At 38.9% G+C, this 15691-nt stretch overlaps 1 protein-coding gene across 1 annotated transcript in view; it reads right to left on the bottom strand.

Moving 5' to 3' along the window:
* LUZP2 (leucine zipper protein 2) overlaps positions 1–15691 on the bottom strand; it is a gene marked incomplete at both ends in the record, with an annotated part of 198677 nt that overhangs the window by 2031 nt on the left and 180955 nt on the right. The window contains one exon of the mRNA XM_082485408.1: positions 12762–12848. Coding sequence (XP_082341534.1) covers positions 12762–12848 — 87 coding nt within the window. The remainder of the gene's footprint in view (positions 1–12761; positions 12849–15691) is intronic.

Genomic DNA, 15691 nt, shown 5'->3' with positions numbered 1-15691 from the left:
ACAAAAAGAGAAAAAAAACCCAAATCTCTAAATGCTGTGTTTTGAGGCACTTTTTTGGACAAACCTTCTTAAGAAAACGGAAAGTAAATCTGAATTCATCCTATAGCAGCTTAAATCGCGACATAATAAAAATCACCTCACTCAGCAGAGAACACTGAAAATAAATACCCTAACATGTAAATTAAATATCAAGAAATTGTATAAATATCCTTTCAGTACAAATGCCGTTAGACCGAAGTTAATTAAAAAGTAAGAGATTGACAACGGGGAAGAAAATTCATTAAGTTTTTGCACTTGAGAAATTCTGACAGTCCCTTGCCTGTAACAAAGTTGATCTACGAACAGGTGTGAGTACGAAAATGAAACGTGTTATTAAGAAAACTACTTGGAGAGGAGACGGCTGCCTCCCTCTTGAAAGCTCCTAGAGAGACCGTGGTACTGCCAAGGATTTTATGGTACTTCAGGGGGATTTTAGTCACGTTTAAGCTCCTGAAGTGAGCCTCTGAGATGGTGCAATTGAAGCAATTGATGGCGGGGACTCTTTTTCAAATTTTCCCACTATACGCAATAGCTAATAAAAGTCGGATTAACATCACCTGATAGGGAATAATCAGCGTAGTATTGATAAAAAAAACCACAACCTACTGATAAAGCACCTAATCCTCCTTTTGTGAAGAAAATTAAATAACAGATGTTTGACGTTCTGGATAAGACTAAAGAGTGAGATGACAAAGAGTAGAAATTTTTAATAAATTTTTAATACTTCAAAGCTTAAAAGTGTGGTCCTGGTAGAACGTGCATTTAAAATATTTACTAGTGAGCTAGATGAAAAAAAAATTTTTTTCAGCTTAATCATGTTTAGAAAAAATTGAGGGTTTCAGAGACTTCCAGGTGAGCAGCTTGAGGACAAAAAGGTGTTACAGGTCAGAAAAGGAACATCATTTCAGGCTGTGTAATGAAGAGGACAGAGTAACACCAACGAAAGATGACATCATTTACAAATCCACAATTTACTCCAACTGTATACACTGAAAGATTTCAGGTAACCTATTTCAGCAAGACAATACATAGGAGAGAGGAATCAAAAAATATTAATTGAAATTCATAGAAATATAGGTCAACCATTTAAGACATACAAAAGAAGGGGAAAAAAAAAAAAGGTCGCCTTAGAGGAAATAAAAGCTAATGATAAAAACGATGCTTTATAAGTGACTGATCTTTCATACTCTTTTCATAGACCAGATGACAAAGGGCATCTTGGTAGGAAAACCGAAGTGAAGATTTATGTCCGTAGTATTTCATATTGTTTCACACACAGTTGTTTTCCTTTTTAGTCACACCCCATATGGATCGCTGCTGGAGAAAGACAGCGGAACGGGACGTTTTTCAAAACAAAGCAACTCCCGTGTCCTTAGGTTGTTAAAGCATAAAGCATTCCTTATTGATTCCTTGCCACAGTGAAACCTTGTATATCATTAAGAAATAAATTACAGATCGAACAACGGCCATGACTTTCAACGTGCCATCAGTCAACAGCCGTTCAATAGCCAGAACTGTACCCAGTCACTGCGGATGAGCCGTGTCCGTCCGTCCACCCGCCTTACGTCACTTCAGTTCCTAAAGATGAGGCAGATGGGTACAACACCACCTTTTGCTCTAACTGTGAACACGGTTTAACACAACCTAAACTGAATCCCCATACATATACACCCTCACACTTATGTACAAACAGACACATACCTATGTATATATTTATGTGCTTGTACATACATGCACACAGAGGTTTGTATATATAGATGTGCACCTCTAAGTATATATAGATGTGCACCTCTAAGTATATATAAGCACATAAGTATACACGACACCCCCTTTCCCTCAGCTAAAGACCACCTCAGACAAATGGGGAAATACAAAACCAATTCACTACAATACCTTTCACAGCCATGAGTGACCTACAGATGAAAAAAGCCAAATATTAAACTTTTTTTTTTTTTTTTGATAGTTCCCTCTATGTCAAGCGGTGGAAAGATTGTTTTGTTTGCTCTTCTGTGTGAGTCTCTCTTTCTGTCAGATTCACTCCTGTGAGAGGTACGTTAATTGCAGAAATCCAGAATGATAGCTCGACACGGTGGAAACCAGCAAAAAGCAAAAATAATTGCTTTCGGAAACTAAAGGGGTTGAAAAGCTGTTGGTGTGGTTTTTCTATTTTTATGAAGACGAGGTTTTCGACCTGCTGGCTGGAGGAGCGACTGGGACTTTGCCAAGCTTTGAATGGAGATTTCAGCGTATCAGGGCCACGAGGGCGAACACAAGAGTGGCCATTCCTGCTGCCCTGTTTGGAGACGGGAGGGGGAGGAAAGGGAGAGGGATGCCAACTGGGAAAGCCTCCTTGCAGGAAACTTACAGTTCCAGCTCACGCACGAACCCTCTAACGCCACGGAATACCCTTAACCCCTCGTACCTCGTCCCCTGCCCTCCTTGCCCCACCCGGGGGGAGGAAGCCCGGGGCAAAGCGATACCCCCCCTCGACGTACGCTCGTACAGAGCTACAGACACTTGGGCAAAAAGCAGCTTTCCCCATTTCTCTCAGAGAAGATCATTTATTGCTTTTCTTCCAAAGAATGAACAGTCTTTTGAAAGATTATTACTGAGAAGAGCTAATAAAATGCTAAGCCCATAACAAAAGACTAAAAACATCCAAATAGAAACAACATCCAGAAGGTTAAGAAAAAAAACCCCAAAGGCCAATACATCCCAGAAAAAAAAAGTCTCAACTCAGTCTTGTTAGTTTAATGCCACTCCATTGACTCCTCTTCTGCCACCATAACAAAGCAGGTTGTAATTTAAAATCTTGTCAGCAATACTCCAAGGCTGCTCCGGTTTTCATGCCACGTGTAACACGACATTTCAAAAAATGGACTGCTGCCCCCGCTGTCGCGCCAGAAGCTGTATGGAGAGGAGTGGGAACAGCGCACAGAGGATGAGAGAGTTTTGTCTGCACATAATGTCTATTGGCATGTCTTAATACGAAGTAATTTTTTGCCTGTCCCCCTTCTTAGCGCTTCCAGAGAAGTTCAGCCAGGCTCTTAAGCTACACAATATAAATTTAAAAAAAAATAAAGAAAGAAAAAGAAAAAGAAAAATTTATAATAGCCAGGGGAAAACGAAGGGAAAATGAAGGCGCCGTATCTAGATGATTGCCCTCTGTCCCTTAGCTAATGTCTTTCCAGGGATCCAGGAGTGTAGTAATAATACAACTTAATAACCTTGGTTATTTTCCTGTTTGTGCCCGAAGTGATGGGTGGATAAAGAACACAAATCAAAAGGCAGAGGACATGGCAGAGGTGGACAAGACTAAATACCTGGGAAGCTGTAAAGCAAGGAGAAGATAATTCAACACTCGCGCTTTGATCTAGCTCAAAAGCACTGGGTCACCAAACCCTTGCAACACTTTAAAAGGTGCAAATTATTGTTAGCATGGTGAAAAGATGACTTCTAATGCAAGACTGAGATAAATACTTTAGCATACAGGATTGCATTTATGAAACCGACAGCAAAAAAAGCTCACGATATTCTCAAATTCTAATTTCATTACCTAAGTCCATTTCGTGCCATTGGTGTTTAGAACAAAATGGGCAGTTTATACTTAACTGCGTTCTGTGCTTTCTTCTGCCTTCCTTTAGGGAGCAGAAGAAAAAACAGAAACTCCCACCTTTAAGGAAGGCAGTTTGAAAGGGAATGGGGACGGTGGACTAACTCCCGGTCTCATTCAGAAGCACAATCCCCATGGTGCCTGTATCAATACACTGCTGCCATTCCAAATATTTCACAAAAAAAACAACGTGGCATACAAGCTTTTAAGAGACAACGCAAGCTAAATGCACTTTTACACTAAATTCTCAACTCTCCAATTCCTCATTACACTTTAAACTGACGTTTTGGAGATTCAACTGGTATTTGTTCTATCCATCAGCCACAAACGATGTTTACATCACCAGGTTGGAAGGCAATTTTGGACCGTTTCATTGTTTTCCTCACCCAGCTAAGCTTAACATCTATTAACTCTTTAAAAGGAACTGTCACATTTATAGGTTCACCAGAGATCAAGAGGGATTCTATCGGTATTTTCTGCAGTGCCTAAAGCCTTCTCAATCAAGAACATTTTGTCCCAGCTTCATTAGCATGTGCCCACACAAGCAACAATCTTCTAGATTCAGGAAGCAAACCTTCAGTACTTATAACCACAGCCACTATTTATCCAAGTACATGGTTGTTAAGTAAACAATGACTAATCCTTGAAGTGGTTTTATGACTCAGAGCAATGAAACAAGACAGAAAGATGGATTTCTCTGAAACTTCGACTCCTGCCTTCTCTCTTTTCCCCCCTTTCCTAGTATTTCCTTATTTTAATAAATATTACAACGATTTCATATGTTGTATCTAACCATTAGCAACAAATCCTGGCATTTCACCCATGAACCAATTAATTTTACAGAACAATCTCTATATTTTACGTGTGAAACGTTCTTTACCTTGCCATTAAGTTGCTCTCACTGATATTTCCAGTATGACCGCCATGCGTTTTGTAGCTATGGGCGTATTTTTAAGATAAACATTATATCCATTAAATTACATAGGCTGTATTTTTATCATAAAACGTCAAGAAGGATCTAATGTTTGAAGACTCACCTTTAGAAGTTCTAGCACACAGCAGTCAGAATTCTGAGCAGTGCAAGCTGAACCTTTCCCAATGAAAAGGCTTCAGGAAAAAGAAATTCTGGAATCTTTTATTCAATTGTGTTGGATATTTGTTGGCCGTGCCATTTCACTGTTTGCGCTGTTATTAACTCTTTTCAAGTTGCATAGTTTCTTCTTAATGTCTCCTTAATATTTAGCTCGGCCAACATTTACAATTTTTATGACTAAACACAAGAGAAGTCTTATTTTCTTCTACGTGGTAGAGAAATAACTAAGCCAAATTCAGTGACGTCGAACGCTTGTTACTTGCTCGACATAAACTTTAAGGAACACATTCATGATCTATTTGTGTTTGTAAAATAAAATTTTCATGCAAGCAATACATTTTGTATATACAAGAGGAAAAAAGGTATCTAGGACACTAAGTGGGAATTTTAACAAGACAGGAAAATTGAGGTGGGGCACGTGTCTTGAAATACTGTCTCACCTTTATCAGTTTAGCGTGCAGTTTGATTAACAAAGTGTCTTTGTGTGAAATTCTGGTTATTAAAATAAGCAGCTTGATCACTAAAGTATGCAAAAATTTCAGAAGTTGTGGTATTCAGTTCACCTAGTGAATTATACAGCAGAGCTGGAGCTGTTCACAGCTGGATGTATAAATTATAAAGGTGGATCAGCCAAGTGTGCATGTTCATTTAAAAAGAATTTTCAACAAGCCAGTTAAAATTCAGCATGTCCCTTAGCTATTAAACTATGCAATTTGATCTGCAAGCTGCTCAACAACGTAACTAGAAAGGTATTCCACTGCATCAACGCAGCAAATAAGAACTGGCTTTATTGCTCAAATAATCATCTGACGTATCACAAGTGGACAGGAAATCGAGACGTTTAAATAAGTGATATTATATTCAGCTTTTACACTTAGAGCATAGATTGGGTAGACCAAACTCTATCCAGCATCCAGCTCTGGAGTCCCCAACATAAGAAAGACATGGACCTCCTGGAGCATGTCCAGAGGAGAGCCACGAGGATGATCCGAGGGCTGCAGCACCTCCCCTATGAGGGGAGCCTGAGAGAGTTGGGGCTGTTCAGCCTGGAGAAGAGAAGGCTCCAGGGAGATCTTATTGCGGCCTTCCAGTACCTAAAGGGGGACCTTCCAGTACCTAAAGGGGGCCTACAGGAGAGCTGGGGAGGGACTTTTTACTCGGGCATGTAGCGATAGGACGAGGAGGAATGGCTTTAAACTGGAAGAGGGCAGGTTCAGATTGAACATTAGGAAGAAGTTTTTCACTGTGAGGGTGGTGCGGCACTGGCACAGGTTGCCCAGAGAGGTGGTTGAGGCCCCATCCCTGGAGGTGTTCAAGGCCAGGCTGGACGTGGTCTTGGGCAACCTGGTGTAGTGGGAGGTGTCTCTGCCTATGGCAGGGGGGTTGGAACTCGATGACCTTCAAGGTCCTTTCCAACCTAAACCATTCTATGATTCTGTGAAACACTGCAGCTGCAGCATTCCCTCACCTCACCACAGCCCTCCTTTTGGCTTCAGCGGGCACTAAAGCAGGAATGTGGGATGTTTGCAGAGTACGACGGAGGAGAAAGGACTCGCCTAGTTCTGAAGAACTGAACCAGGTACAGGACACAAGGATAGCACGATTAGGTCAACTGACAAACTCGATATTTTAACGAAGGTGGTACTCAGCCGTATCATTCCTACCGTCGCAAGTCAACGTCCTCAGCTCCGCAAAGCACTAGGGCTGCTATGGGCAAAAGGAGAACAGTGATTTGTTCTTCTGCCATGGCAATTATTAGCTTAAAGCAGTGAAACTCGCAGCAGAAAAAGAAGTTTAACGCCATTGAATTTTGACTATGCTTGGATGAGATATCTCTTCGGAACTGTTCAGATAAATTTACGTTCCCAGATCTTTCTGTATTTCTTGTATTATTGGTTCAAATCACCGGAAACTTTTAATAGGCAAACTTGGTTAAAATTAGCTAAAACTAATTAAAAGTGAAAGAACTTAAACAATTGGTGTTTAAAAAAGGAAAAGGCTATATTTCCTCATTAGACAAAACCTACAAATTCTATAAAACTTGCGCCGAATTTGCTGTTTGAATTGTTATTAAACCCTACTGTCAGTAATGACGCGTGCCTGTTGGTCTACCATATACGCTGCAGAAAACTCATATTTTGAGAGGGCTACGTTCTACTTGGTCATATAACAAATTGCTACTACTTGAACCTCAGAGTGACTGAAATTTTTTGAATAAAGAGATTGTAACTCTTTACTACATGAAGTACACTCTTCCCTGACATGTTATTTTTTCCCCCCACTGAATGGAAATTTTAATTTTTTTTCATACTTCTTCTCCTTCTCCTCCACTCCCTCCTCACCCTCCCCCCAAAAGAAAAATACAAATTTTCCAGTTTCTGAAGTGACCTGTTACCAAACTGAGACTTTGGAAATGACAATTTTATGCTGCCATATAGCAAACAACTTCAATGAAATGAGTATTCTGCGTGCAGTTATACCCGCTGTTGAATATGTCTGGATATTTTGTTCTCTTTCTTTTTTTCTCCTGTCCAAATAATTCCCATACTTCCATGAAACATTTCCTTAATAGTTTGTTTTTACATTTACTATTTACATATATGCAGAATAGATGATGTTCTACTAAAATGCCATTCTGCAGCAGAAATATCATTAGCCAAGTTAGGTCCACAGTTGCGTCAAGGACGTGTTTTATCAGATCTGCTCATGAATTTATAAGAGATTGGTATGTCAATATCTCCTTTGACCCTCATTGTTTAGGAGAAAGGTATGGAGCAGGATGTATGTGCATATATGTTTTCATAAGACAAGTCTGCAGTTCTTCATATCCCTCTCCTATTTTAGAGCACAGTGTATTGAGTGGAAAGTTAATCAAAGTTGATGTAACTTCTTCTGACCGTCGTAGTGCTCATTTAGGGAACAGAATTACTGAATTCACTTTAAGAGTTTTATCGGGTTGAAAATTTGTTATAATGATGATTTCTTTTTTTCCTCTCATTACTCCCTTGGGAAAGCAATGGGAGAGTACAATGTGATCAAAGCTCTGCAATTGAAACTGATAGAGAAAAATGAAGCAAAACACTGTGGTTGCTTAGAAACACGTACAAGTTTTGCTCCAATACTCAGTGTCCTTTGTCACTGAATGATTAATGAACATGCAGTGTTTGTTTACTGCAGGAAATTAAGGCAGTAAATAAAAGCACTATCACTTTTATTTATCAGAGAAGACTCTACAAGGACAAAGAGCAAGAAACCTAAGATGAGAACAGAGAACAAAGAATCACTTTACAAATTGTTTGATGTTTTAGCATTACCAAATAGGTGGTTTTAAATGCCGTGTTACGCACTTAAGAACTATTCGATATGAAAAAGGGACAAAGTACATTCTGGTATAAAAGCCAAAATAAAGCTCCCGAAAGCTTTTGGGAAGAGGGAAAAGAGCTCTGCACAGAGACTTTCAGGAGACAGTCATAGGGATAACATCTCTGGACAAGACTAAGGAAAATAGTATTAACAAGATTCCTCTAACAAAATAAAAACAACAACAACATAAATAACGGAAACTTTAAAAAGAAAACTGAAGTTAAGATTTTTTTTTTTTGGTCTTTGACAAATTTCAGATGATTTGAAATGATGAAGATATTACATTACAGGATATCCTGCCTGCTGCTGGCTACTACGGGTCCGGCACCAAATTTCATGACAGCTAAGGCATTTAATTTCAAAATTTGATAATATAATTTGGCCTGCCTGTAACCCATTTGTAAACAAATCTTCGTTTGCTTTCATTCCAACGTAAACTACATCAATTATTATGAACATGCATAAAACCATAAAAAAGAAATTGCAGTAGGATTATAAATTTGAGAAAGGGATGCTTAGCCATACAGACTAAAAAACATCAGTTGAGACCAACAGCTAGCTATTTCCCTCTATTTTTTGCCTTAACAACTGAAATATTGAACATTCTTCTCTAGTCAGTCTTTACTACAGTAATTCTTCCAAAACATAAATCATATTTTGTTTATCAGAGACACAATCAGAAGATCTTGCAAAGTTCTGAGAAAGTGTTGCTGAAATAATAGATTTCTAAGCAACAGTTTGAAGCATATTCATTCAGGTCCCGGTCTTTTATATTGGCCTCAACCTTCATTTATTTTTCTTTAAAAAATGGCACAGGAGAACCTGTGATACATTCCCAACCATCCAGCCTATAATTCCTTCATTGGACGTTCAGCAGCTGTAAAAACTTCTGATAAGCACACACATAAATGCACACAACCAATTAATGATAAACTTATGAGAAAAATTCTAATGTATTCCCAAGTTTGGAATTTTCTCAAAATGTCATAGTGTTCACAGGTACAAATCACAGCATTGAAGTAATATGAAACTTTAGGAGAAAAAAACGCTTCTCATCCTTTTAGGATTTAAGGTGGTATCTCTAAAGTCATCGTATAAGGATTAAATGTGGAAAGAGACATTTTTAGTTCACTTCCCAAAACTAATTAATTTGAATTATTTGTTTTCTCTAAAAAAAGTAGATATCTGTTAACAGAAGATATAAAGAATAAACATAAATGGTGGGAAGTAGTTTCTAGCCCAATGTCATCATCTGCACTGTTGTGTCCCATACAGTCCACGTTCAGACAGAGAAAGAAAAGTGTAAGAGAAAGAAAAACATTTCAACTTAAACAACAACCAGGAAAATTACTTTACTCACCGCTGCGAGCAAGCCACAGGACAAAAAGTGGTCCAGGTAGTTCCATAGACTTATAAAGTAGTCAGAACAGTTGTGAAAAATATATTTTAATGCCTTAATTCTCTTTGATAATTTTACTGCCTTTCTTTGATCAATCCTCAGGTTTACACGAAAACTTTCCCATTTTCATAACTGAAGGTTGTGTGGTAGTTAAAGTGATATCAGGGGTTTCTAATGAACTGGGATGTTTTATTCTCCCATGGCGGGCTCCAAACGAGCAGTTTTCAAAAATTCAAGTGTGGAATCCTGTGAGTACAGATGGCTTTCTCATAAAACTTCACGGGTCGCTTTGGGGATTGTAGCAATGAAATGGAGAAAATTCCCTGAGAAAAGAATTATTTAATGCCCCTCTGGCAAGAAAATCCAGTACTTTGAGTGCGGCCGCAATTCGAAAATAAGGATTTCTCTAAAATATTACGTATATGGTGTATTACCTGAGCTATATTCGTAGACCTGCTCTTCTGCTTTTCGGAGAGGACTGTTGCAGTCTGTCCTGCGTGCCAGAGGCCACCCGGCTGCGCTACGCAGGCTGCTGCACTTCAAACCAGCTCCTGGCTCGGTACTGCTTCGCAGCTGTCTGCGCACAGAACTACCTCTTGGAATTCTCTTCGAATCATACCGATCAATTGTTTTTATTTAAAGAAGAAAAAAGAGCTAACTGAACAATTTTTATTTCCAATGAACACGGAAATAAATAAAAAAAGAATCATAGAATTGTCTAGGTTGGAAGAGACCCTTGGGATCATCGAGTCCAACCATCTACCCTACTCTACAAAGTTCTCCCCTACACCATATCCCCCAACACCACATCTAAACGTCTCTTAAACACATCCAGGGATGTGTTTAAGACATCCCTTAAAAGTCCCACTTAATGGAAAGATAACATGTCTTCCTCTATCTGTAATTTTTTTAATTACACTGGAGATTCTGTTTCTAACTGGGACAACGGCCACACTGTCTGTGGCTTCCTTGCTTGGAGATGAGGCTGTCCTAAAACCTTTTTTGTAACTCGGCTCTCAAAGCCGTGCCTTCAACAGGCACTGCAAGCACAGAGCAGTCAATTCTGTTTATATTAGTGTGGAACCTTGATTGATTTCTTAAAATGTGAAGAGAATGTAACTACGTATATTGCATAATACACATTTCTCAGCTGGAAAATAAAATTATAGCAACACGTTTAAAAGCACGATAAGACTGATAAAACTATTGCCTGCTTAATTTTCCAATGAGGAATATTATCTAGCAAAGCACAGTGAATTTGAATATCCCTACGGTGTGCTTTCTCTGATTTTACTTCTTTTCCTCCACACAGGACGTTTTGTCAAATGCAGACTTAGCAAACCTTAAAGATTTAAAATCTAAAGGAAACGCGAATCCCACAGAATATAGAATTGGTCTTAAAATATGATAATTGAGAGATTAAATGATATAGAACTTAATCCTATTACTCAAAGTTAGATATGTAGCCTAATTTCTTTTTCTTTGAATTATAATGCTACTTAGACGGCGGCGGGGAACAGGGTTAGATTTTAATTTAACTGGAATAATGAAAACCAGTTTGACTCCTCGAGACTTCTAACTCCAGTTAGAGTTGTCTTCTGCTTTCTCAGGCAAATTTTTCATACCAAGCAGTATTCCATGCTGACTGAATGGCTAAAAATACTAGTTGCTAGAAGCACAGTAAGACACCACCACCCCCTAATCAAAATAAGTAAATCCTTGATTTTATGGAAAAGCGCATCTTTTGGGTATCTTTCTTTGCATTACATGATCGCGAAATTACATACTCTCTTGATTTGTGAAATGCATTTACAACTATTTTTTTTTTTTGCTCTCTGATTTAATGTATTCACTTCTGTAAAAAAAAAAAAAAAAGAATAGTTGCTTGAACCTCTTTCCACAAATATTCAGTCTAAATAAATTCAGCCTCTACCTGAAGGAACCCATACTCCATCAAACTTTCCATAACTTTCCCAGGTCATAATCTAAATGGAGTTCACTCTGACTTCAGACTTTTACATCTTATTCTTTCTTCTCCTTCTTCCAATTTTATCAGTAAGAAGTGAAATTACCTTCATCCTTAGACATTACCAAAGGTGCAACGGCAAATTATGCACTCTTCTTCTGGGTACACAATTTCTCTTTGTCTCAGTCCCCCACTAGAGGATGCAGCAGAGGGCAAGTCACTTACAGTTGAGAATTAATAAAATAATGAAATTATTTAATAAAACTAGCAGCATATTTGTAATAAATGGGTAGCATATGCATCTTTTTACAATTTGTTGGATACTGAATTATCTAAGATTTGCTTTCCAAACCTTTCTACATATTGCTACGCGTTGCTATGATCGCTACCAGCAAGCTACCCAGTTCGCTCCAGAGGAGTTGGTTGTATTTGGAGGTAGGTGACATGTTCCACAGGTCACTCAAGAGCCATCGTGACAGTCTTTTTCCTGCTGTCTTCTATATTTCCCCTGCCAATTACTCAAGGTAGCACTATGCTTTTTGGACTATTGAGCAGACACCACACTCCCTCAGCAAATTTTGTCCCTCTCATCCTTTCTGCCTTTTCCTGTTTTATTTGTAGCGTTATAATTGCAGCCGTAATACAGTCATTTGGGATTTCTGTTAACAGCTCCCACCGTGCTGTTTGAATGAGAGTTTTGCCTCAGTAAAAGCAGCAGATTTAGCTTTCTGGCAGACGTGTCAAAAAAAAAAAAAACAACCAAAAAAAAAAACACAACAAAACAAACCACAGCTTGTGTCTTTCCTAGACTGGCAGTGGACGAGATGACATATTTTCAACTGTTACGCTGTCACCTCTTACATCTCCCCGAAGGTTTTGTTTTATCAAGTGAAGCAACTGTGACAGCTGTGCCTGATGATTAGTGGAAACAATATGTAAACAAGGTTCTGCATCTCGCTGTAACGCAGCAGCTCTTCAACCAGCAACAAGCCGATTCTGGAAACGGTTAAACATCACATCGCATCTTTTCCACTGCTCTCCTTCCCACAACAGCTCTACAAGTTCTATCGAGTAGTCTTTAAAAGAAACCCAGAGAGTATACCCGCATAGATTGACAACGAAGAGCACGTGCTCCTCAGCCCTTCACTGCAGAGTGTAGCTGGTTTGGAAAATATAGGTACCAGCTTGACCAGCAAAAGTATGGACCAGCACGTGGGTAATTGCCTAAGGCATTAATGTTCCCATACCATCTAGATTAGACCCTGATTTCCAGGTGAGCTAAGCTTACATCTTGAGAATCGCACTCCTGGATGCTCTGGTTTTCTTCCTTTCTCGAGGCCACGTGAAGATTCTCTTTCTCTGCCGAGGCATTTCGCTGGACGTGGGAAATAAATAAAAAAAAAAATAAAAAAAAAGATAAAATAAAATAGTCAGTTAATATAGATGAAATTTCAGAAAAGTCACAGTTGAAAAATCAGGATAACAACAAGACAACTAAGAGGTCAGATACTGCAAACTGTCAACTATTTTATACACTGTGTTTTCAGCAAATTTTGTAAAGGGAATGTTTTAATATTAATTCTTATTAAAGCACTCCCTTGGAAAGGATTACTCCCATATAAGTACTCAAGACTTTCGACCTGAAAACTGACCACGCACAAGTGACTGGGTGGTATATCGTTTTGTATGTTACTAAGCAAGACCGTAAGAAAATACAGGTTAAATTACATTTTTTTTTGTGCAAACATTTGGATGGGGGGGGGGGGGGTAAAGGAGAGGTGAGGGGAAAACTCTCTTTTTTTTTTTTAGAGAGAACCTGCACTGTGTTACACCTCAGTATTTTTTAATTTAGCTTGACAACGTCACAATTTCGCAGCCTTAAATACTAGACCATGGCATAACACGACAAGGAATTATTTCAAAACGGAACCATCCACGACATCTGGAAAATGTATTACTAAATTAACTGGACATCCCGATACATGTATAATTGCCTGTACCCCACAACTGCATACTCTGCTGAGACATAAAGTAATTAAAACAGCTGCATGCACCGTACTTTGCTGATAGTCATGAGATCATCATTATGACCACCTTATTATTCTTAGTTCTGCAGAATTATTTGGTTTATAACGCATCCAACTCCCAGTGTCTAATTCAAAGTCCACTGAAATTCATGCAAGGAATGTAAATTACGTAAGATTTGTAAGTGTTTCCAAAATACACCTTTGCTAAAAAAAAAACAAACCACCACCCAACAACAACCCCCCTCCCCAAACCCAAATCAAAATGTAATGACTTACTCTTGCTCTGATACAATATATTCCCAGAACATAATCAAATTTTCAAAAGAGCATTGATGAGCCCCTCTTTTTATTATGTTTTAGATCTTGAAGAGTTTGTAATTTTCCTTAGGGGTTTGGCTTCCATCAAATTGTCTGCCAGACATCTTGAAACTCTTCAGGGAAACGGGGAGAAGGAACAAATCAAACTAATTTCTCTGCAAAGAGAACTCCAGACACCAGTTCTGAAACTTGAACCATCCTTTCCTCACGTCACTTACACTGCACTGGGTTGCTAACGAGTACAAAGTTTTCAAAAATGATGGAGAACGGGAGAAAACAAATGTGGCTGGTTACTATTTGCAATATAGTCTCCGTTCAACAGCTCTTCGGGGAGGAATCGATAGTTTTATAGAGAAATTGACTACTAGCAAAAGTGACGAGGAGGTGAACAGATTAAAAAGACCCATATAAATAATGGTTTTGTTAAATAATGACTGTCGTTTCATACCTGTATTGAGTGATTCGCCTGTTTGGACTGAAAGAATTATTACAGTTCTGCAAACTTTTATTTCTTCACATTGAATAAGAGAGACATACATACAGTGAATGACAGTACGCACGTCCACCTGACTACCTGAACCAGTAAATCCAAATGGGATGCCAGGAAAACCGGCCAGCTTGAAGCCTTATTAACTCAGCAGAACAAATGCCATGTGTATAGTGCCTCTCGTTGCAGAATTTGATTCCTGCTCCAGATTGCACCTTAGCAAATTATACATGCTGCACATATACCCGATTTCTCAGCATGCTGTACTCATTTCTACAGAAAAAAAAAAAAAAAAAAAGGGAAGTTTGGGGTATTTAGGTGAGGCTGTCATCACAAAAAACACTTTCCCAGTGACGCGTTCTCAAACGCTTACAGCATTTGCTACCTCTAGGGAAACGAAAACCAGGAAAATTTCCAATTCGCATCCTCTTTAATATCCAAAATAGTCAAGTGCAATCTTATCTCCTAGAATCCTTATATCCCTTTTTTCTCTCCCAAACCAAAATATAACATTTTCGCAGGTGTTTCAGTTTTCATGCGATTGTCTTAAACCAGTGGGACCAGATTCTGCAACAGCCTTCAAAAATCACTTGCCGCAGCTGCGCTGCTCAGACGCCGGCCAAGGGGGAACAGCGACGGTTCTGCTTCATTCCCCGCCTGGTTTCTAATGATAAACATCGCATCCCTTCAGCTATGGCACAACCATCACCTCCAATTATTTTTCATATAAGCTGACATCGATCTGCACGGCTTGAGTTTTCATTTAAAAGCCCACCACGCTTCTCGCCGCAGCCCACGGAGGACAGCAGAACGGAGGGCAAGAAGGTGTCTTGCCAGGCCAGGAAGGGGTCCTGTAGATCCGAGTTCTCTCCTTCTGGCCAGAAGGCCACAGGGCTTTCTCGCACCTTATACAGGTGCTTTAATCTATTAACATTTTGAGACTGACATCTTACACTGAAAAAAAAAATGAAGAACCAAAATAAAAATGAAGATTTTTGAAGGCTTATCTGTTTGCTGATGATGTGGGAGTCTTTGAGGTAGACTTTGCAAACAAGATCCTTTGTTATTAAAAATAATCTCTCCTAATAAAAAATGAATATGCTATTATTTGTCTGAATGAAGCCTATTCACTAGACTGACAGCTTACCTAATAAAAATGCCATCAAGTATTCCAGAGTGAAACGGTTTGGAAACAGTTTCTGAACTCCTTCCCAATTTGCTTAAAGCTTTCTGAACCCCCCTCAAAGCTTTTCAACACAGGATTTCGCATGCAAACATTTTTTCAAGGTTCATCAACCCTTTTATCTTTTTTTCTCTGAAATAATTTATAAATTACGGCATCTTCCGGGTGAGACCTCAGAAGCTTGACTGAAACCCAAGCTTTAC

The sequence above is a fragment of the Vanellus vanellus genome (assembly GCF_965231255.1).
Source record: "Vanellus vanellus genome assembly, chromosome: 6".
NCBI lineage: Eukaryota > Metazoa > Chordata > Aves > Charadriiformes > Charadriidae > Vanellus > Vanellus vanellus.
The sequence above is the reverse complement of the archived record's forward strand: the minus strand, read 5'-3'. Positions and strand labels throughout refer to the sequence as shown.